The sequence below is a fragment of the Pipistrellus kuhlii genome, unplaced genomic scaffold (assembly GCF_014108245.1).
Source record: "Pipistrellus kuhlii isolate mPipKuh1 unplaced genomic scaffold, mPipKuh1.p scaffold_m20_p_18, whole genome shotgun sequence".
NCBI classification, from domain to species: domain Eukaryota; kingdom Metazoa; phylum Chordata; class Mammalia; order Chiroptera; family Vespertilionidae; genus Pipistrellus; species Pipistrellus kuhlii.
In genome coordinates, this window is record NW_023425493.1 from 13,288,775 (window position 1) to 13,310,782 (window position 22,008).

The 22,008-nt window shown below is 44.9% G+C and overlaps 1 protein-coding gene and 1 long non-coding RNA gene across 3 annotated transcripts in view; one reads left to right on the plus strand and one right to left on the minus strand.

Annotated features, from left to right (window-relative positions):
* LOC118721221 overlaps positions 1–3,021 on the minus strand; it is a 37,045-nt gene extending 34,024 nt beyond the window's left edge. For both annotated transcript variants that reach the window (XR_006741942.1, XR_006741941.1), the window contains exon 1: positions 2,918–3,021. This is a non-coding gene — a long non-coding RNA (uncharacterized LOC118721221). The remainder of the gene's footprint in view (positions 1–2,917) is intronic.
* Positions 3,022–13,614: 10,593 nt separating this feature from the next.
* Positions 13,615–22,008, plus strand: part of SMYD2 (SET and MYND domain containing 2) — a 45,307-nt gene continuing 36,913 nt past the window's right edge. The window contains exon 1 of the mRNA XM_036442490.2: positions 13,615–13,952. Coding sequence (XP_036298383.1) covers positions 13,780–13,952 — 173 coding nt within the window. The 5' untranslated portion in view covers positions 13,615–13,779. The remainder of the gene's footprint in view (positions 13,953–22,008) is intronic.

Below are 22,008 nucleotides of genomic sequence, written 5' to 3' on the forward strand. Positions count from 1 at the left end.
CTCACAAACATTGCCTCCCTTTACTCAGTGGAAAGGGATAGCCAATAAGTGTGTGCACTCACCATTTTCAGATGGGAAAATAAAGAGAATTCATTTAGAAAAAAATTTTAAAGTTTACAAAAAAGAATTTTTAAGCTGTTTCAGAAAACAGACAATTTTACACCAAATCCAAGCCAAGAAAATCATGTTAGTGACCTGGTGAAGAAAATAAACTCTGTTGGAAAAACAGGGAGATTAAGAGGACGATAAGTGTGTAGAAAACCAGGTCAGCATTTTAAACTGACATTATCATCATGTAAAAACAGATCTGTGTGAATACATCTTGTTAAGAAAGACTCGTGGAATTCTTTTTTACACAGTTCTATGAGAACTGGGCAATTTCTGTCGGTTAGGTGGTTTGGGAGCGGTGCATTCTACAAAGCACACCAACTGTCCAACGTTTTAGTCTGTTCTGTGAGCTTACCTTAGGGACTTGGGTAGCTGAAGCTTAGTTTAACAAAGAATTAACAGATTGGTCCTCAGACTACTCTTGGCATTTTTAGAAAACAAATCAAAATTGAAATGGTTTGTGTTACACGTATGAGCCCTGAGATCTTGGGCAAGACTCAGTGGCCTCAACTGTCACATGGAGGTAACTGTACCTAATGCAGCAGAAAACATAGATATTTCTGTCCCACCTTCTTCAGTAAGCACCTGCTACTCCTCTTTCATAGAGTCCCCCGCCCACACCCCAATATACTTTGCTACCCCAGTTGGTTGTTAATCATTGACTATACACTCCTGGACAGAAGTCAAGCTCCCTTTCCTAGCCCATGGCCCAGAGTTGCTCTGTGGGACAGATTGAAGGATTTGGCCTGAGCTGCTCCCTCGCTTGGCTCAACTCCCTAACCCTGGCCTGCTTCCCCGACTCCATACTGGTCTCTCCTAGAGCCATCTCGGGGATAAAACCCTGTATAATAAACTTCATTTCAGTATCTGCTTCTGGGGAACCAATGCATTCACATTTAACACTCCCTCCACCCCACCCCCACCCCAGAGTTTTGAAAAGACGGACAAAGATAATGTATCTAAAGCGCCCAGCATAATGTCTGGCATGGAGGAAGCGCCACAAGAGTGTTAGCTATTGTTCTTAGCCGAGGTCGGACCTGCAGAGCCAGGGAGAACCAAGGGAAATATAATTCAGGGACTTCCACACAAACATAAAGCCACAAACACACAAACTCTTGAGACACGTGGAGGGAACTGAATAATCCACATAATTGCTTCCATTCGCATCACTGGTGGCACCCTTGGCCTTAATTGCAAGGGAATAAATGCTTCCGGCTGAGTTGTGATACAAAGAGGCTGCTACTGTGTGCTCCCGAGAGACCCACCACAGGCATTCAATTGAGCTAATAAGTATGAAGAGACTTACATGTTCTCTCTCCCATCTGCTTTAACATATATATATATATGGAAACTCTTTGGTTCATCCTTTCACCAGGTTTCATGGAGTAGTTCCAAGGTTGCTTGCTTAAAAGTAAGCAGCAGGAGTCTTAAGAACTTAATTTTAAGAAATTCAAACAGCAAAAAAAAATGCACTTTGTTCTTTGAGATTCTTAAACCTATATTTCATATCCTTTCACAATAACTTGTCTTTTATGGATAAAATATACACAGATCACCGAGGGGAAAAAAGGCACCTGACATGACCTGGGGTGACCAGGTTCTCCTGTTTTTAAATGGTATACACAGGGCATATTATTAAGATTTCTATACGGTAGCATTTCTATCACAGCTCAGAGAAAGAATTTACCATTTCTTTATTATTCAGTTCAAATATAAGGGCAAAGAAACTTACTCACAGGATTTTTTTTTTCAGGTTTTCATTTATCAGCTTCTGGGGGTAAAAAAAAATGATATAGGCAAAATCCCTACGTGATAAAACCCAAACCAAAGTAACAGTGGCTGGTGGGACCCTCTCGGTGAATTATTATGCTCCTAGGTCCTGAAAAAAAAAATTATTCTTCTCCAGTTCTCTCATCTGACCCCACTACAGACAGCTTTTGTCCACTTCACAGCACTGGTGCCATTAATGATCTCCTCCAGGACAAATGGGATGTTCTTTCTCCTACCCTCGTTCGCTTTAATCTATGTGTTGCCTTTGTCCGACTCAACCTCTCTCTTCCTCCTCCTCCATAAGCCTCTCTTCTCCTAATTTTGTCTCATCCTTTAGGATTTCTTTTTCAATTGTATTATGTATTTAAAAAATAAAAAACGAAAACTTGTGATTAGAGTTGAGGGGGGAGAAAGCACCCAAATCTGAACACTATTATTTTATTGATTTCTTCCTTCTCACTCAATTTTTTTTTTCCTTGCTGGTTTTTACATATTACAAATGGGACTCAGGATCCTTCTTTTTATATGAAATATCTTATTTTAATTATTCCACATGTTGCTATAAAATCTTCATAACCTACATCCTTAATTCCTTTTAATAATCTCATCTCTTTCTTTTTTATTCTCTCCTCCTCAGTCTATTCTATTTCCCCGGGAAAATTCACTCCTTTCCCCCCAACAAATCCACTTTATCTCATATTCTCCTCCTATGTTCAAGTGCCCTGTTGTTCTGATGATATGAATACTATTTTTTTAAATATATTTTTATTGATTTTTTACAGAGAGGAAGAGAAAGGAATAGAGAGTTAGAAACATCAATGAGAGAGAAACATCCATCAGCTGCCTCTTGCACAACCCCTACTGGGGATGTTCCCACAACCAAGGTACATGCCCTTGACCGGAATCAAACCTGGGACCATTCAATCCCCAGGCCGACGCTCTATCCACTGAATGAATACTATTTTTTTTTTAAAAAACCAACAAAGCAAAATAAAATCCCAGTGTCTCAACAAAATATTTATACCAAAATACTACTTACTCTGGAAGTTAATCTGGTAATTTAGATCAAAGATGTATTCTTCTGAAACGTCTAACACATATTTTTCCTCTAAATAATTCCCAAGATTTTTTTTTCGGAGTTCCTATAAAAGTAACAGGTAAATACAGGCACTTAATTAGTAGTTTCAACAAGACTGATACTAGATTATCATCTTCTAAATTCTGCTCCAAGTAAGACAAGTGAAATACAAAGATGCTCGTTTGAAATACCAGTGATATTCTATTTCAAAAAGGGAAAGGTTTCCATGATCAACAACTAAAATAGAATACAAGTTGGGAAACCTTAAATTTAAAAATTTCAGAGATTTCTTTCATCTTTATTGTAAGAATTTCCAGAGCCTTGAATATATTAATTAATCCCAGCACCTAGCACAGTGGTAGATGCTCAGTAAATACTTGCTTAATACACAAATAAGCCTTGTGAAGCTCCAGGAAATAGTATTATATGTAACATTTCCCCTAAGAAAAGCAATTTCTTTATTAGAGTTACTTAAACAGCTATTTAAAAGATGCTTATTAGAACATTGTATAGACCAACTAAAAACTTCAAATGGTCCTGAATTTCGGGTTGGCTAAATGACTTATGGTGCAATAGAAGACCATGGAGCCATGAAAAATGATGATTTAGGTCAATGTTTAATGATACTAAAAGATGTCAATGACATGTGGGAAAAGTAGATTATAGAACAGCATGAAATTTTGTATGCTATCTATCTAAATAGATGTGTAGATGTGTCACATAAAGTATATACAGGGTGGGGCAAAGGTAGATTTACAGTTGTGAGTATGTGAAACACAGAGTTTATTCTTGTATTATTATTTATTAATTATTGTATTATTTTACATATGAGCAGCCATAAACCAACTTTTACCCTGCCCTATATATTTGAAAAATGAAGAAGTTTAGGATAATTATCTTTGAATGGTGCAATTATATGTGATTTTCACTTTGTACTTTATTTTTATTGTTTATATTAACGAATTATTCAACAATGTAAATAAAGATTTAATTTAACAAAGATGCTCATTTCAATATTATAAGAGAAAAACAGACATCAATAGTATCTAACAATAAAGAACTAAAACAGATTATAGTATATCATAAAATGTCACAATATGAACTCATTAAAATGATGTAGAAACACATTTAATGTAATGGAAAGAGATTTACAACACATTTTTTAAGTTAAAAAAGCAGGTTATAAAACAGGATGAATAATATAATTTTGTTGTAAGACAGTTATATGTTTGTAATGGTACAGAAGGATCTATAATAAAAACTTCATACTGTCAATCACTGAGTTGATATGTGTTTTCTAAACTTCATCAAGTTCCTACATTACTTATAGAACAATAAAATCAGCAGACTTATCAATTTTTTCCATAGTTTGTCTCCTTAGCAATCTTAGTTATCTTAGTTACATAAATAAATCACTTATGATCAAAGGAAAATAGGATTCAATAACAGTATATAAGTAAATGCTTGCTTAAAATGGTAATGTTAGTAACACTACCAAAGATGCCTAATCCCTTTTCCAAAAAATAATGAAATGTGGTAAAAACAGAAATGAGTTTTTTAAATGCCTTAAGAAAATAATAATTTTAATTGCATGAGGCCTTCTACTTCTTGATCCCTAGTAGTATGATGTACTAAGTGGTGTGGACAAGCACCTATGTCTACTACCGAGAACTAAAGGAAATCAAGGCGTCTTGATTTTGAACATTTAGCATGAGGTTATTTAAAGACTCAACAATCTGCATTAAGAAATAATTACAATTAGTCTCTGTCATGCCATTCTTAGCATTCATGTGTCTAAATTTCAGAAAATAATTTATGTAAAAGACAGTGGGATCCACATAGGACTGACAGTTTTATTTTGCCTAAAACATTAAAAAAAAATTACCATCTACAGCCTCCAACATTTAAAAAGAAACAGTATTCTAACCTTGAAAAGGTCCTAATTTCAGATTTTAAAAAAAAATTTCCTTTAAGATTAGTCAGCTTAGCTTTCTATACATAAGTAGTATATTGTTCGTGTTTGTCTCATTTTGCTGTCAACTGGTGAGACTGTAGCAGGCACCAGAGTCGCTGAGGTCTAGTAAAGAGCTCAGTGTAAGAGAGCACCCCAAGACAAACAGCCACTATGTATATTTAGTCAACTATTCAGAAAGTGGTGAGAAAACAGTCCAAAGGATTTCAAAGTGAACTAGGTCTAGCACTATATAGGGTGGGCAGAGACAAGTTTTTTTGGCTGAAGTCAGTTTAAATAATAAAACAGTAAAACTAAAATGACCCTTAATGATATTTTTCCCCGTTCCCCAAATCTCAATCATTAATGTGTTGTCCTCACATGTTTTATCACATTTGCATAACCTCTATTACTTATCGAACATCTTTCTGTTAGGTCTCTCTGCTAGGAAATACTGTCTATGAATCAGAGCTTTGGCAGGCTACTCATGTAATCATTATCCATATAATCATCCAGCCATCCAAAAACACCTAGCATATTTGTCATCTGGTCTAACATTCATTTCCTGGAACCCGGTGTAACAAGTAACGTGTTCAATTACCTAACGTGCTCAGGGTCTTACTCGAAGAGGAAGGCAAAGCAACTGATGGATTCGAGAAACAATCATAATGCAAAGGAGATTCTGTTCATGGCCTGACTATCTGCTTAATTAACTCTAAGTATATAACTTCAAAGATGTTGAAGTCTCCTGTCCTTTCTATTGCAATTTCCCTTAAAATATGTTTTAAAATATGTTTTTACTGATTTTAGAGAGAGAAATGTTAATCAGTGCCTCGACTGCAAACCAGCAACCTTTTGGTGCATGGAAGGACACTCAACCGAGTCACACTGACCAGGGCCTTTTTTTTTTTTTTTTTTTTTACAATTCTCATAAGATTCAACACTCTCTGCCTTGTGTTATCCATTCATCCAACAAATATTTATTGAACACTTACCTTGCTTCAGGCATTGCCTGGAGCAGAACAGCCTAGTAACCTTGCCTTCAGGAGGAATCTTACACTCTAGTACATTTTTATAGCTTTCTATAAGTTGTTTACTGCTGCACATTTGTGTTTCACATCCTGTACAACAGCAACTCTGGAACCCCTAGGAGGATGTTGGAGAGCCAGTTTCAGCCAATCCCCACAGGCCAGGCCAAGGGAGCCCAACTGCCAGAAAGACCCTGCTCATTCTACAGATAACCTTTGAGGCTCGGCCCAGGTGCAGCTGGAAAGGGACCACAAGAGGTTGGCTCCAGGGCATGTCCAGCCCATCTCTTGTCTCACTCAGTCCTGCCCCACCAGCTACCTTCTAATTAATTTCCTTTCAATGTGCATGAATCTATGCACCAAGTCACTAGTTTATTTATAAACATATTTATAAATATACTAGAGGTCCAGTGCATGGATTTGTGGGAGGTCCCTTGGCCTGGCCTGTGGGGATCAGGCCAAAACCTGTTCTCTGACATCCCCCCAGGGGTCTCAGATTGCAAGAGGGTGGTTCTCAGGTGACGCACCCTGAAATTAGGCTCCCTCCTCTCTGGTTTCCAGTGCTCACCTGAAAACCGCAGCTGACGAGTTAAGGCAGTTCAGCAGCTCCTGCACTGAGCACCAGCCCCCTGGTGGTCATTGCGTGCATAGCTACCAGTTGAACAATTGGACGTCGCTTAGGCTTTTATATATATACACATTTCTTTATTTTAAAAAATATTTTTAATGGATCTTAGAGAAAAACATCTATGTGAGAAACACTGATTGGCTGCCTCCTGCACACCCTCTACTGGGGATTAAGCCTGAAACCTGGACATGTGCCCTGACCCAGAATGGAACCAGTGACCTTTTGGTATTTGGAATGAAGCTCAACCAACTGAGCCATACTGGTCAGGGCCATCTCTTCTTTTTATAGAAGTCTTCTGCTTTCACATAAAATCAGAGAGGATTCTAGAGGGAGCATAAAAGACCAAAAATCTGGCTCCAGGCAAGTTGCTCAAAGCCATCAGCCTTTGGTAAGAAAATCAAATTCTGTGTCCATCCCCTCCTTCCAGCTGTTAGATAAGCCGGCCTCCCCCAGATAAGAAATTTAGCCTGTTCTCAACAACTTAGAAATATCACAAGTTCTAAACTTTGTTACAGTTAGTACCTCCTTTTGTTTTGTTTTGTTTTTTAAATGGGGGGAAAGGTAGTAAGACTTTTCAAAGATTTAAAAAAAAAAAACAACTTATGAGTCTAGATGAGAACCAAGAATGTCAGTAATGGGGCCTTGTTTTTTTGATGCCTTTTTATTCCATCTTTAGTATCTAGTTAGAACTATTATATTTCCTGAATGCTGAGGACAAACCCAGTTTAAGCTCTGTTTCTTAATCTCTCTCTTTTTCCCTCTACATACAAGAGGATATGGCTGGTAGTTTAAGAAATGATAAAACTGACTCCCAAATAGCTATGTATGTACTTTTCTCAGGCTTTAGTATTCCTCCCACTGATATAAATAGCTTCTCCTTCCATGGTAACTCTGCCTCTATGTGAAAACGCTGCAGTGCGGCTGAGAGGCTGGGTTAGGGCTGTAAAGTATGTGTTAGGGATGCTCTTGCTGCTCTTCAGCTTGAAGCAGAGGTTTCTTTATGGCCAAGTGAACACCTTTGCTCGCTACTGAGACAGTAGAGCAACACAGGACACTCGTCAGTATTGCAAGCCAACACCTATGGGTCCATGATCAGGAAAATAACAATAATATATTTCCCTCCTCCCCCACACTGCGAAAGAACAAGAAAGTCTAGGAACGCCCTGGCCGGTTTGGCTCAGTGGATAGAATGTCAGCCTGTGGACTGAAGGGCCCAAGGTTCGATTCTGGTCAAGGGCACATACCTGGGTTGCCAGCTTGATCCCCAGTTGTGGGGGGGAGGGGGGATGAAGGATGTTTGTGCCCTAACCCTATGTTTCTATCTCTCTCTCCCTCTTCCTTCTTCTCTGTAATCAATAAAAATATACTTTAAAAAAAGAAAGGAAATCTATGAGCTAGGTCAAACATTACCAGTATGACATACCCTTGATATTAAAGTATCAGCACACATCAAAACTTTATCACCTCTTTCAGAACTTCAGTCACTCAGAAAATGTTTCAGAATCTAATGCATAAATATCATTTATTTTTTAGTCAATGCCACTGAGTGGGCGGTAAGGGCAAGGGTATAAAAGTAAACAGAGAACCCAATGAGTGACCGACCATTCACTATCTCAAAATATTACTGCTATCGCAGTAATCCCGAAGTGAGGCCATAAGGGTGGAGGGGCCTAGGAAGGGAAATAAAGAGTTAAATTGGAAACACAGAGGTGGAAGAAATAAGAAGACCTTGTTTGAGGAATACTCACAGGGTGAAAGGTGGGAGGAAATGAACTGGAGGGACTGGACGGAGGTGATGTCAGCCGTCACCGTACTTTCTCATGGCTCATAATCCCCCTTCTTCTTCCTCTTCATGTGCTCTGATCCCCGGGTCCTGTTAATGAGAAGATCTCAAATCCATATCCGTCCTCTCCATCACCACTGTCACTGCCCTTGTTCACGCCAGCCATTTCCCTCCTCTGGACTACCTACTGCATTAGACTCATTTCTCTCCCCCTGCACTCACCCTCCTGTAATTTACCCTCCATTCAGCCCTGAAAAGTGACCTTTCCAAAGCAACAATTAGGTCACATCTGCCAAATTCCTTCTCTGGCTCCACTGTGCCCTAACCATAGGCACACAGCTCTACAAGACCCTTCATGTGGGGCCACTCCTGCTGCCCCAGCCTCACTGGAGAGTCCCCACCCATGGTTATCGCTCAGGCCAAATAGGAAGGCCGCGAGGTGCAGGGGCCCAGGGCAAGGATGCAGAGCTACATAGCCTGCTTCGAGTCCACCCGCCACTGTTCACCTAGTGTGTTCACAAGTGTCCCAACTATGGCGATTCAGTGTCTTCATCTATAAAATGCTGTTAGGAGGATAAAGTGAGAACGTAATGTAAAAGTGCACCTGGTACCTAATAAGAGTTAGGGAAGTGATTATTAAGTAAAAGAAAAATTCTCTGGATTGTCAGGTTCTCTCCTATCCCAGTGAGTTTACATATTCAGGTTCTGAAACCCGTTTGGGGGTAAGGGTAGGGGGCACAGACTCTTTTTCATGCTCAATCCTTAATTTTTTTTCTGGAAGGAGCGAAAAATATCAGGTCTTCTGTGAAGCCCTTCTACCACATTTTGTTCGTTCCCCTATTAAAACTTTGATCGTTATCATTTGTATTAGTTTCCTGTGGCTGCTGTGACAGATTACCACCGATCAGGTGGCTTAAACAACAGAAATGTATTCACTCATGACGCTGGAAGCCAGAAGTCTGAAATCAGTATCCCTGGGCTGGAATCAAGGAGTTGCAGGGCCACACTGACCCCAGAGGCTCTTCGGGAAACATCTGTTCCTTGTCTCTGGTGGTCCTTGCATTGCTGGGTTGGTAGCAACTCGCCTCTGAGGTAACATTGTTGCCTCTTTATCTGACTGTCCAATCTCTTATAAAGACTCATTTGCTTGCAGTGAGGGCCAACCTGATAATCGAGGACACTTATGGCACCTCAAAGTCTTTAACTGAACATATCTAAGGTAACCATATCAGCAAACACATTAGTCAACAGAGCCAAATATCAACAGTACAATGACTGAAATTTCTTTTGAGAGCCACATTTTTAAAACTTAAACTTCTTCTAGTGCTACTTCTTCAAAATAGACTCATCTAGGCCATGGTATTTTGTGGAAGAGCCACACTCAAGGGACCAAAGAGTCGCATGTGGCTTGAGAGCCGTAGTTTGCTGACCATGGATATACGTTAATGTTTACGGGTTACAATATCCTCAGATGCCATCGTTCAGCCACTGCATAGCTCTTTGCATGTACATTGGTCTCTTCACCTTTGTATGACAAAGGGTCTCAGTGTAGACACATGATGCATAATCAATAACTGGAATACACACAGAGGTGTGCCAGTATACGGTGCCAGTCCATTGCCCACATTCATCCGTATTCCCTCTTAGCTAAGGCTTGATTTCCCTAGGCCAGAGCTATTTCCCTCACCTGCCAAGTTGTGATTGGAAGGAAATTTCCCCCATTACTTAGATCAATTTCTAGGTTAGAGATAGTAAGCAAAGGGGGTCTTCATCTTTGTCTCACTTCTGGTGAGCTACAGCGAGGCGAAGTCACGGAGAACTCTCTCCGTTCCTTCCAAACCGTGGGCAGAGCAAGTGGAAGAAGAGACGGAGGGGCCCCGGCAGCTGGAAGGTGACTTTCACGGAATGTGAGAATTCCGAGTGAGAGTGACAAGTATGGATTGCATTAAGAGTGCTGTCATCGGTTTGCCCAGGCTGGTCTGTTGCCATTCCTTGGCCATTCATTGTAAACAGTTTTCTTTGTATATTAAGTGCCTCAATTCATGGCTGTTGCTTGACTATTTTTCCATCTTGAGTCACTCTGTGTTCAGCACAGGCGTGTTTCTGAAAGGAGATGGCTCCTTTTCCCGTGTCCTTAAATCGGTCACCTTCACCGCAAGAACAAGTCTGCCTCAGCCGCCACCTGCCTGGGAAGACAACTCAACAGCTATGCTAATGTTTTTCTCACTGAGGGAAGAAAAAAAAATTGCATACAACTAAAATGCAAACAATAGATTACTTTGCACAATTGATCCTTGAAACGGTAAACTGTTTACTGTTCATAACTGTGTGTTTACTTCCACGTCATCTTTTCTTCTTTGTTCTGCTTAAAGCTCCCAGAAATCAGTTAAAAACCAAACAGCCTCAAAATTTATCCAAGGGCTGCCTATGTGGACATGTAACTCAAAAATTTGTAGGGATTGGGAAATTTATTTCATTAACATATACATATATCAAAGGCTGATATATATATACCTCTGTTTGAATGCACATCCTTCCACTTCTTCTCTTGATTAAATTCTTTTTTTTAAATATATTTTATTGATTTTGTACAGAGAGGAAGGGAGAGAGATAGAGAGTTAGAAACATCGATGAGAGAGAGTCATCGATCAGCTGCCTCTTGCACACCCCCTACTGGGGATATGCCCGCAACCAAGGTATATGCCCTTGACCGGAATCGAACCCGGGACCCTTCAGTCCCCAAGCCGACGCTCTATCTATTGAGCCAAACCGGTTTCAGCAAAATTCTATCCATCCTTTGGATTTAGTGCAGGCATCACTGTCTCCAAAAAAAAAAGCTTCCCTAGACTAGGTTCGATTCCCCTAAGACCTTGAGACCAACTGACTGTCCATAGTTGTGTGATTATGTGATCCAAGTCTGCTTCCTCCACCAGAATTCTGTACAGAGCTCTGCGAGGGCAGGGAATGAGTCAGCTTTCGTTACCATTCTATCAGCAGCCCATATCTCTGTTGCTTGGAACACAGTAAGCATGTAATGAATATTTAAATGTTAAACGCACATGTGGTGGGCTTCCATGCTAGCTCTGCCTGTCCCTGGGTTACATAGGCAGCTCCTTAGCTTCACAGGCCCTTACTTTCCTTGTTAGCAAGAAAATGCCGCTTTTGGTCCCCACATTCTAGGATACTTATGGTTCCTGCCTTCAGCCTGTAAGACCGATCAGGCTACGGCTAGGAAGAAAGTTGACACTAGCTGTTATCTGCTTGCCACGTATCTCCCCCACGTGGAAGAGACACCTGATGCCCAAGAAGAAGTGGGAATGATCCTCAAACACCTTTGCTTCTTTCCCCAATGCCTCCTTCGGGCTTTCTTCACCTCTCATTGAAAATATTGCAGATGCTCCCTGAACCGGCGGCGGTCCCGTGGTCAGTCCTGTCCCCTTCCAATCTACCTGCGAGACTGCCAGTAGAACTGAGTCTAGAACACTGATTGTAGCACCCCCTCTGCTGAAACACTTCCAGGGTCTCCCACCCCATGTCTGCGACAAAACTTCCCCTGTTGCTGCCGCCTCATCAGCTGTCCTCCCCTTGAGCACTCACTCACACTGCGCTCAGGACCACTCAGGGGGCCCAACTACACTCACTGTTCTTTGAGGTCCCTGTCTTTGCACGTGGTTCTCTCTGCCCGGAAAACTGTTCTCGGCTCCTGTACTGGCAAAGCCCCATCCATCCTTTAGGCCCAGCTCAAATGTCCCTTGAGCGTGGCACCCTCCTCACTCTTCCGGCTGAGTGTGTCCTCATGGCCTGAATTTTCACAGAACACATTGTCCAGGCCACCGTAACATCAACATGAAGTGAGCTGTGTTTGTTTGCTCCGGGAGAGTCACATTAGGAGTGTGGGCCTCCATTTCAGACTGAGGTTGAAATTCTGCAACTGACATGTGTGGTCTTGGACATGATTCTGACTCTCAGTTGCCCAATTTTGGAAACGGGAGCTATAAACACCTAACTCACTGTTGTAGCCACGGATCAAATGAAATATCGTGATTAATGCACTTAGTTTGATGCCTGACCCATAATTCTCCAGTAATCGTTATTGGATCGTGAATGTGCTGAATGCAAAGAGCTACACTTTGTCCATCTTTCTATCTGGCTCATGGTGGGTGCTCTCAGTGAACAGTTCTTAAGATGCACGAGCGAAATGGCATTCCTGATGTATTTTTCTTTGCAGGGAAGCTAGAGGCTTAGTCAATTTTGAAATTTAATAAGTGTCAAAAAGTCTACTGATCTCATGGCATATTCCAAGCCACATTTTGCTAAAGTAATCCTGGACCTTCCAGGGGTAACATAGTTTGAGAACAAACCTGAGTGGTAAGCATCCGACTTTTCTGCTAAACTCTTCACCCTTTTCGTCTTTACTGTATGCACGTCAGCTTCGGCCTTTACATAATAATCCTAGGTGCACAGATTGCATCCTTCTTTCTCATCATAACACACCAACAGCACACATGTGCACGGGACTAAAGCTACTTAGCACTGTTGTACATGTTTTGGGTGTTGACCTGACTTTTCTAAGATGACTGTGAGAACCACTGCAAACTCCAGCTCAGGGCTCTGGCCACAGCCTGGCATTGCCCCCAACAAGAGCCTTCAACTCTGCTGCTTATTCAACATCTGCAGTCTCCTCCGTCAGCCTGCACACCCCCGCCTTTCTCTTAGGGCCCTGCAGCTAAACCCCCTCTAGAGGGGCAGGCAGAAGGGGAAACTAAGTCCACACTAAGTCTATCCTCAAAGCCACCCTAGAGGAAGTAAAGCCTCACAAGGTTAGAAACCTCTAACCCTTAGCACATCCAACTTTCCTAACTGCAATGTCTCTGCCCTGTTCCCCGGTGGTGGCTTCTTTAGGACACGAGCACGCCAGGCTGAGAGACACCTCTGCCCCCTTGCAATTACCCAGGGCGGGTCCTCCTAGGGCCCGGCTGACTGTCCAGGGGGGAGGCCTCGGGACGGGTCCCCGCAGGCAGGCAGGCGACCTTCCCGCCCCGCGGCTGGGAACCGCGTCCCGCGCTCCGTGGAGACGCGGCGGAGGCGCAGGCCTCTGTCTCCCGCCTCCTTCCCGGAGGAGCCGCCGGGGCTGCAGCCTTTGTGGCGGCCGCACCGGAAGCGGCCCGGGAGGCGGCGGGGGCGGCCAAGGGTCCCGCGCTCGGGGCGGGGTCCCCGCCTCACCCCTCACCGCGCCCCCCCCCCCGCCCCGCGGGGCCGGGCGGGGCCGTCTTCCCTTCCGGGGAGACCGCGTCCGCCGGGGCGGCTCCCCACCCCGCCCCCCGCGGCTCGGCTCGGGGTGACGCTTCTCCAATAACAGCGCGCGGGGAGCACTGCTCGGGCTCGGCCGGCGCCCGCCGCCCTCCCGCCGCCGCCGCCGCCGCCGCCGCCACCATGCGGGCTGAGGAGGGCGACGGCCTGGAGCGCTTCGGCAGCCCGGGCAAGGGCCGGGGGCTGCGCGCCCTGCGTCCCTTCCAGGTGGGGGACTTGCTCTTCTCCTGCCCGGCCTACGCCTGCGTGCTCACGGCCAACGAGCGGGGCAACCACTGCGAGCACTGCTTCGCCAGGTAGGCGGCGGGCGGCGGGCGGCGGCCGGAGCGGGGTGGGGGCGCCGGGCCGGGGCTCGGACCGCGGCGGGAGGAAGTGCGCGCGGCGCGCGGGGTCCTAGCGCCGGCCGCTCAGGTGGAGGGTCGGGGGCGGGTTGTCTAGGGGGAGGTCCAATGGCGGGCGGGCCGGTGGTTTGATCCCCGCTGGGCCAGCCACGTGATGCAGGGATCGGGAGCCAAGTTCCCACCGCCACAGGCCCTGTCCCGCACGTTTGCAGAGTTTGCCCACGTGGGCTGTGCCAAGCTGGGAGAAGCTGGGTGCTGCCCGCAGACGTGGGCTGGGCGTGGAGCCAGCCTTGTTCCACGCAAGGCCATGCGCTGCCCGCCCCGGGCATTGCCAGGGGTTGGGGTGTGGGGGTGGAGTGGGGAGACCCCAGGTTCAGGCAGCCATAGTCTGTCACCTTTAACTTGCGCTTCCTGAGGTGTGTTCTGTTACCCGCAGCCCGGCCCTGCCACAGATTTGCTGTTTCCTCCAAGGGACTTAGTGACACTGAATATTCATGGAAAGTGCATGCCTTCCCTCTTCTTCCTTCTTCTGGCGCTCCGCACTTGGTGTTTGGAGAGAAGCCCCAGGGACACTGGCCACGCACCTGGGGTTCTAAGGGCCTGCACTGATGGGGCGCATCAGACCTGGCTCAGAACCGGGGAGACACAGTCACTGGGGGGTTAGGCAAAAAAATGTGTGGTTGAAAATGGCACTTAATTGTAGCATATCCTATGCATATTGATAGATGAAATAGAGAAGGCTGGAGACCGGGATGGCAGGACACACACAGGCTTTATTGAAGAGAAGAGTACCTCTGCCGGCTGCTTTCAGAGAGAGAGGCGGAGAGAGAAGAGAGCGAGGGCCAGTGTACAAGCACCTTTAAGGATAGGGAGTGGGGCTTAGGGCACTGAGCACACGCTGATTGGTGATTAGGGACCTAGGGACTTAGGAAAGGGGAGGGGGGGCTTAGGGTATTTGGCAGGTGCTGATTGGTGGTTCAGAGCTCAGGACTGTCTGGCCGCAGGTGGGGTTTACCTCTGTCCATCCACTGGAGGAAGGGAGGATCTATCCCCTATATGTCTGTTTGTATGTATGAGTATATACCCACATACACCGACACGTAATTATAGCCTCAAGCTTTATGATAGCTTCAGACCTGAAAAGCACTTTAGAAGTCACCCACGCAACACCCTCTCGCACCATTTAACAAGCGGGAAAACTAATGCCCAGAGAGGAAGTGTGACTGTGTATAAAGAGTCACACCCGTAGTTAAGGGAATGAAATCTGTGGTCTCTTCAGTTTTGCCCATGTCCCACCCAGTTAGGTGCTCAGTAAAATGAGCATGGCTGGAAGCATGGCGTTGGAGTGAAGTCTGTCGCTGGCCTCCCACTGCTCTCTGAGAAATGGACTCTGCTGTACTCTCTTCGAACCTCAGTTTCTTCATCTTTGAGGTGCGGAAACTTGGGCTAGGTGGAGCGCACCCGAGTTCCCGCAGCTTCCTTTAGAATACAGGTCTCAAGTCCAGCCTACACCGAAGGACTCCATCTCCGAGACGGGTGCGCCTTATTCCGCAGTAAGGCGCCTGAAAAGAAGGGACAGAAGCTAAATGCCGTAGTAATCTTGGCCAGAGGACTCCCTGACAGAGCTGTCTTCCGCTTGGGAGAATCTGGAAAGGAACTAGATACAGAATCATCGCGGTGGGCAGCGTCAGGGCTGTATGTGATGTGGCGCTTTGAATTGGCGAGCCCAGAGCTAAAGGGTCATGGCACCACTTTGCAATGTGCGAGTGAAGTGAGCATTGGGTTTTCCCAAAGTTAAAAAGGCTGCTGCGACTGGTCCCCTTGATCTTCTGAGCCTCACTGTGGCTCAGAGCCTGAAGCAGCGTGGGTGGCAGGAGTGGCGGGAGCAAAGCAGGATCACCCACCCCAGAAGGGGTGTCCTTCCCCTCGTCAGGGATCCTAGCGGTCCGTGGTGGGAGAGAAGACTCGCGGTGCCAGACACGTAGTAGGTACTCTCAGCTGGTAGTTCCCCGTCCTCACCTCAAATGAATTAGGGATTAGATATCTCTGGGTTGAGATGGGAGAAGCAGGGCTGAGAAATGCTTTTCTTTAGCTGTGAGTGTCCTTAACTTTATCTGTTCCACACACATACACACACACACACACACACACACACACACACCCAGCCTTAGAACACTGATGCACAGTCAGGGTCAGCTTTGCCTATGTGACAAAGTTTGCCCCCCACCCCCACTCTCCTCCCCGTTTGTTTTCTGAATGACACTTGTCAGGTTTGCTAATTGCTGCCCTAGGCCGGGAACCAGAGCTATCACATGCAGCAGGGCGGTTCTCCCGCACCTCCCCCACCTTTCTCTGTTGGCTTGTGTGACCTGTCAACACCCAGGGTTCACTTCCTCCCGTTTGAAGTCACAGTTAACGTAACACACAAGAAATCAGGATACGGTGGCGCTAGAATGACATTAGACATATCTTCCGACTCCACTCTGTGAGTTCTGTTCCCTCTGATTAGTTGGGAGTGAGTTAGATCATTCTCATAGATTTAGCACTATTTCCTCTGTCCACTGTGCGTGACCCGGGACAGATCAGCCGGTCCAGCTGTCCTGGAGAAACGCCTGGATGTCTGTCACCATGGTGCCTCCTGGGAGCAGGGACAGAACTCTCAAATATTGAAGCAAACAGGGCAAAACCCACTCCTTACCCACCACACTCCCCCCACCCCTTACCTTAGAAAACTACTCCTTATCTTTTCTTATGCTGGAAGTTTAATAAAAACAATAGTGCTTAGATACATGGGCCCCTAGAGATTTTCCCTGTCATAGTCGTTGTATGAAGGTTTAACTTATTTTGGAGGAAAATAGGTGATTGCTTGAGGAATAATTGCATTCTCTAAGTTGGAAAAACAAAACTAAACACAAAAACCACGGGACGTCTCTTAGGCCACCTTGGATTGGGATTGCTACTGTCAGGACAGTTCAGACCAAGGATCCTTTCTGCCGGAGAGGTTTTCATTTGAGACATATTGTCTCAGTTCGGGCAGGTGACACTTGGGAAGATGTGAATCTTGCCTCAGCTGCTGGAAGGCAGCTTCTAAAAATATAAACGTCTTCTAATTGGGAGCTGTCCTTACCAGACCTCTTAGATACATTTTATGAACACACCCACTCACATTCAAACATAGGTTTTTGGCATTGGCCAACGTTTTGTGGCAGTTTTTTGGGGCTTTTTTTTTTTTTTTTTACATTATATTTCAAACTTGGTATGTGACACATTTCAGCACTTGACATTGTCTTCGAAAGGGAGAAGTGGGAAAATTCGCTGTAATCTCAGTGAGTGTTCCATCTGATTATTCACTTCCTATGCAGGTCCTCAGGTGGGCAAACGTCCCCCCTGATGATCTTTTATTCTCTTGGCTCCTGGGTCATTTAAGGGCGAGAATATTGTCTTTTTATTCATTTGTTTAGATTATGGGGGGAAAGTGGGAAGGCCCACTGAACTTCCTTGGAATAGAGCTGTTGGAACCCAGTTTCAAGGAATTTGTATTATGTCTGGCCCACTCAGGGGTGCTTTTAAGACTTAAAAGGTTTGCATGAGCAAAGCATTCAGGTGGAGACACCTTATTTCAGCGGTTATAAAGATGTACAGTCCCCCGATGTGTTCAGTAGCAATGTCCATCCCCCTTCCTTCCTGTTTGACCAAACTGTCAGGGCCATCTTGCTGCTCTGCCCACAGGTGTTGTCGGCAGGGCTGCTGTGATTGTACTTATTCCCAGAACATTTTCCGAGAATTGGAGTCTCAAGGGGGAGAAATAGCTTCACATCGTCTCACATTACCTTGTTTTCTGAGTGAAAAATTGGACACTGGCCCTAATAGAGGATTCCACCTTCTTTTCACATGGTTTTTGTTTTGTTTTTGTTGTGTGTGTGTGTGTGTGTTTTTTTTTTTTTTTCCCAATGGGTAGTAAGGTTCAAAAATACAGACAACAGATTTCTTCTAAGAAGGTACATTAAAGAACACAAAATTCAGCCATCTGTATGTCAGGTGAGATAGTGTGTTGTCACTTTCCACATTGCCATATTTCAGGTTTTTCTTTTATTTAGAGGCTGCAAAGGAGGGACTTTGGTTTGAATTCTGGCTTCATCCCTTCCTGCTGGTTTGTCTTTAGGTGAATCGCTTTACCTCTCTGAATTCCCAGACTCCTTTGTCTGTAAAATGTACACATTGATACCCACCCACCACACTAGCCCCGAGATGGTGGAAATCGGGGGCTCAGCACAGCCCTACCACAGAGTTAGTGGTCCGACTGGCCCGGTGTCTGGCTGGTATTTGTTTGATGAGCTCTGCTGGCAAATGGTAAGTAGTGTGATCAAATGTTGTGATTTCAGGAAGGGGTGTGTGGGTTTTGTTTTGTTTGTTTTTAATGGTGTTGGGGTTGGAGTGAGGGATACTGAGAAGGAAATACTGGAAATGGTTGGCCAATGGAGTCATCATTCAGATGGCCCATGACCCAGAGCTAAAAGAAGCAGCTCTCAAACTCAGGCCCCCAGAATAGTGCAGTATTTTTCAAAACCTAATGGAAATGATATCATAAACCTACACAGATAAAGCTTTTCTTTTTATTTTTTCTTTATTGATTAAGATGGTACATATGTGTCCTTATCCTCCCATTGCCCCCCTTTCCCTCCCTACCCCCTCTCATGTCCTCACCTCCCTGTTGTCTATGTCCATTGGTTAGGCTTATATGCATGCATACAAGTCCTTAGGTTGCTCTCTCCTCTTTACCCCCATCCTCCCATACTTCCCCTCTGAGTTTGGCAGTCTGATAGATGCTTCTCTGTCTCTGAGTCTGTTTGTGTTCACCAGTTTATGTTGTTTATTATATTCCACAAATGAGTGAGAACATGTGATATTTATCTTTCTCTGACTGGCCTATTTCGCTTAGCATAATGCTCTCCAGTTCCATCCATGCTGTTGCAAATGGTAAGAATTCCTTCTTTTTTATAGCAGCATAGCATTCCATTGTGTAGCTGTACCACAGTTTTTTAATTCACTCATCTGTTGATGGGCACTTAGGCTGTTTCCAAATCTTAGCTATGGTGAATTGCGCTGTTAGGAGCATAGGGTGTATATATCCTTTCTGATTGGTGTTTCTAGTTTCTTGGGATTTATTCCTAGAAGTGGGATTACTGGGTCAAATGGGAGTTCCACTTAAGGCCTTTTATTTATTTATTTATTTATTTATTTATTTATTTATTAGAAAGTAGAAGAGGTGGGGGGGGGGGGGGGAAGCAGGGGCCGGGGGGAGATAGAGAGAGAGAAAGAGAAATCAATTGGGAATTGAACCCACAAACTGGGCAGATGCCCTGACAAGGAAATGAACCAGCAGTTTTTTAGTGCACAGGACTCTCAACCCACTAAGCCACACTGGCCAGGGGTAAAGCTTTTTTTTTTTTTTTTTCCTAAAAAGCCTTTTCTAGCTCCAAAGTGCTTAGACACTTTAACACACGTTCACTATGACATTAAACACATATTTGAAAAGGGGAATGGAGGAAAACAGAATTTTCCACACAGCAAGGATAGCAGGGCTCCTCTCCGCTCTCTCCTCTGGACTTCAAAGGTGCCAAGTGCTGTAACATGCGAAGTTTTCCTATGCAGGGAGCATCGTGTCTGTGTTAGCGTATAGAGGCTCAGTGCCCAAGCTGCCCGTTTGGAAACAATTTGAGATGAAAGAGACAGAACAGCAGCAGGATGTCCTGCAGTGAGATGCAAACCCCGGTGAGTTAAAACCACCTTCTAGCCCCGTTCCGTCCCAAAAGCAATTGCAGAAAATCCTCTCAATAAAAAATAAAAAATAAAAAAAAAATCTGAAGATCTATATAAAATGGTATTACTTTCAACCACATTGCTCTTTACAGCTCAGAAAGCATTTCCATGCACGTTCTTATTTTGATTCTCTCGGGGAGGTAGGAGGAAACTGAATGTTAGGCAGGTTAAGTTGTTTCCTTGAATTCCGCTTTCTTTTTATTGTCACATAGGCATTGAATGTCTTCTAAGGGTCAGGCTCTGTGCTCTTCACAGATGGAGCCCTGTCTTCCTATTGCAGTCTGAGCTTCCTCTCTCTGCCCCTTTCCGCCTGAATCGACTGTGTCGTTCACACCTGGACACCAGGCCTTAATGCGTCGCTGGTTTCTCCTTGAATGAATGCATTTTTTTTTTTAATATACATACTTTTTATTGACTTTAGAGAGGAAGGAAGAGGGAGAGAGAGAGAGAAACTTCAATGATGAGAATCATTGATTGGCTGCCTCTTGCACACCTCCTACTGGGAAATTGAGCATGAAACCCCTGGCATCTGCCCTGACCAGGAATACTGGTAGAACCATGACCTCTTCATTCATAGGTCAATGCTCAACCACTGAGCCATGCTGGCCAGGCTGAATGAATGCAATTTTTACCACCTCTTTTGCTTTCCCCAAAAGATAATTCAACAAACGAATGCATTATTTTTAAAATTTTAACAAATAAATTGGATTCATCTGACTTGTGCCTGTATCGTCTCCTGTTACGGGTTCGGAGATGTTTTTATTACAGTGCTTTGGAATTTGCACAAGAGCTACATATATTCCTTTATATGTATCAATCGTTACCTAATAAGCCGTAAAAAGAACACCAGGATTTGGTCCTTTTGTGGGTTTGTAATATCGTTTAATCTTATGCTAGAACTAAGATGGGTTTGTCATCTCAGTCTTCAGACCTACCTACATCTCTGGGAGGGCAGCATCAGCGTAGAACCCCTTTCCTTTTTCTTAAACGTATCCGTTCCCCAGAACCTCGCTCTGTGCAAAGGTAAGACAGCCAGGTTTGGAAACAGTTTATGATGCAGCTATTGTAGGAGGCCCCTGCGTGGTGTTTCTGTGGGATACGCCGATGGCACACTATCGGTCAGAGGTTCTTTAAAAAATGCTGAGTGATGTCTTCAATTTCTTTGGGAAGGTTCGGGGCTCGGTGTGACACTTTGGCAGCAGCTGGTCTTCAGGAGGACTCAGAATCAGGGGGAACCTGGGACAGCACAGTTGCCTGTGTTAGAATTTGAGATAGAGAATTACAAAGGAAGTTCCTATTTATGTTTGTGTGTTAGGCTTACCTCTTTTGCCTTTAGGTTAATATCCCCTTTATTTTTTCTTGTCGATGTAAAGACATACAAAATAATCACAATTTTAAGCCACTTTATTTCTGCTTCCCAAGGAGGCAGTTGGTCATTATAAATATCCTTTATATTTCCTGGAGTCACCTTGTCTCTTCCTCCCCCTCCTCCGTGTGCCCCCCCCCCCCCCACACACACACAGCTTTTTTGTGGACCTCAGGTGTAGAGTGGGTGAAGTATTCATATTTCGAAGTTCAAGGCATGCTTTCATCTGGCCTGTGCAAGGCCAATTTGATTTAAGAAAATGTCCCCTATTACTGAGTCCTCAGTGCCATTTCTGCTCCTCTCACGGACAGCCCAGCCCCTCTCTCTAGGTTTGCCTGCATGTCTCCGAGTGTGTGTGTATGTCCTGATCCTCACCAGGGAGCTAGGCAGACCTAGCACAGGGCACCCTGATTGTACTTGACCGGATACAGATGGTGAGCCCTCCTCTGGGCAGCCGGGTGGCCCTGAGGCTTTCCGAAGTGACCACCCTGCCCCTGGCCCCTCCCCCCTCCCTGGATAGTGGCCAGTCCTGGGACCAGAGGTCCGTCCCCTCTCAAGGGACCTGCGTGATCAGTCTCTGTACATCACCCTCACCTTTCCCACCCACGTCCCCGGCCCTCTCATCTTTGGATTTCTAGCAAATCTGCGGTAGTTTAGGGGTGCAGCCCTCCAGCAGGGAATTGTCTGAAGTGACTGCCTTTTCAGGGGTTGAACCCACGACCTTGGCCTCATTAGCACAGGCGCTCTACCCAGTCACAAAGCCGCACACCTCACTTTGTGCAACTTCTGCTGACTCTGTTCCTACCACCCTCCGTGGCCTCCTTT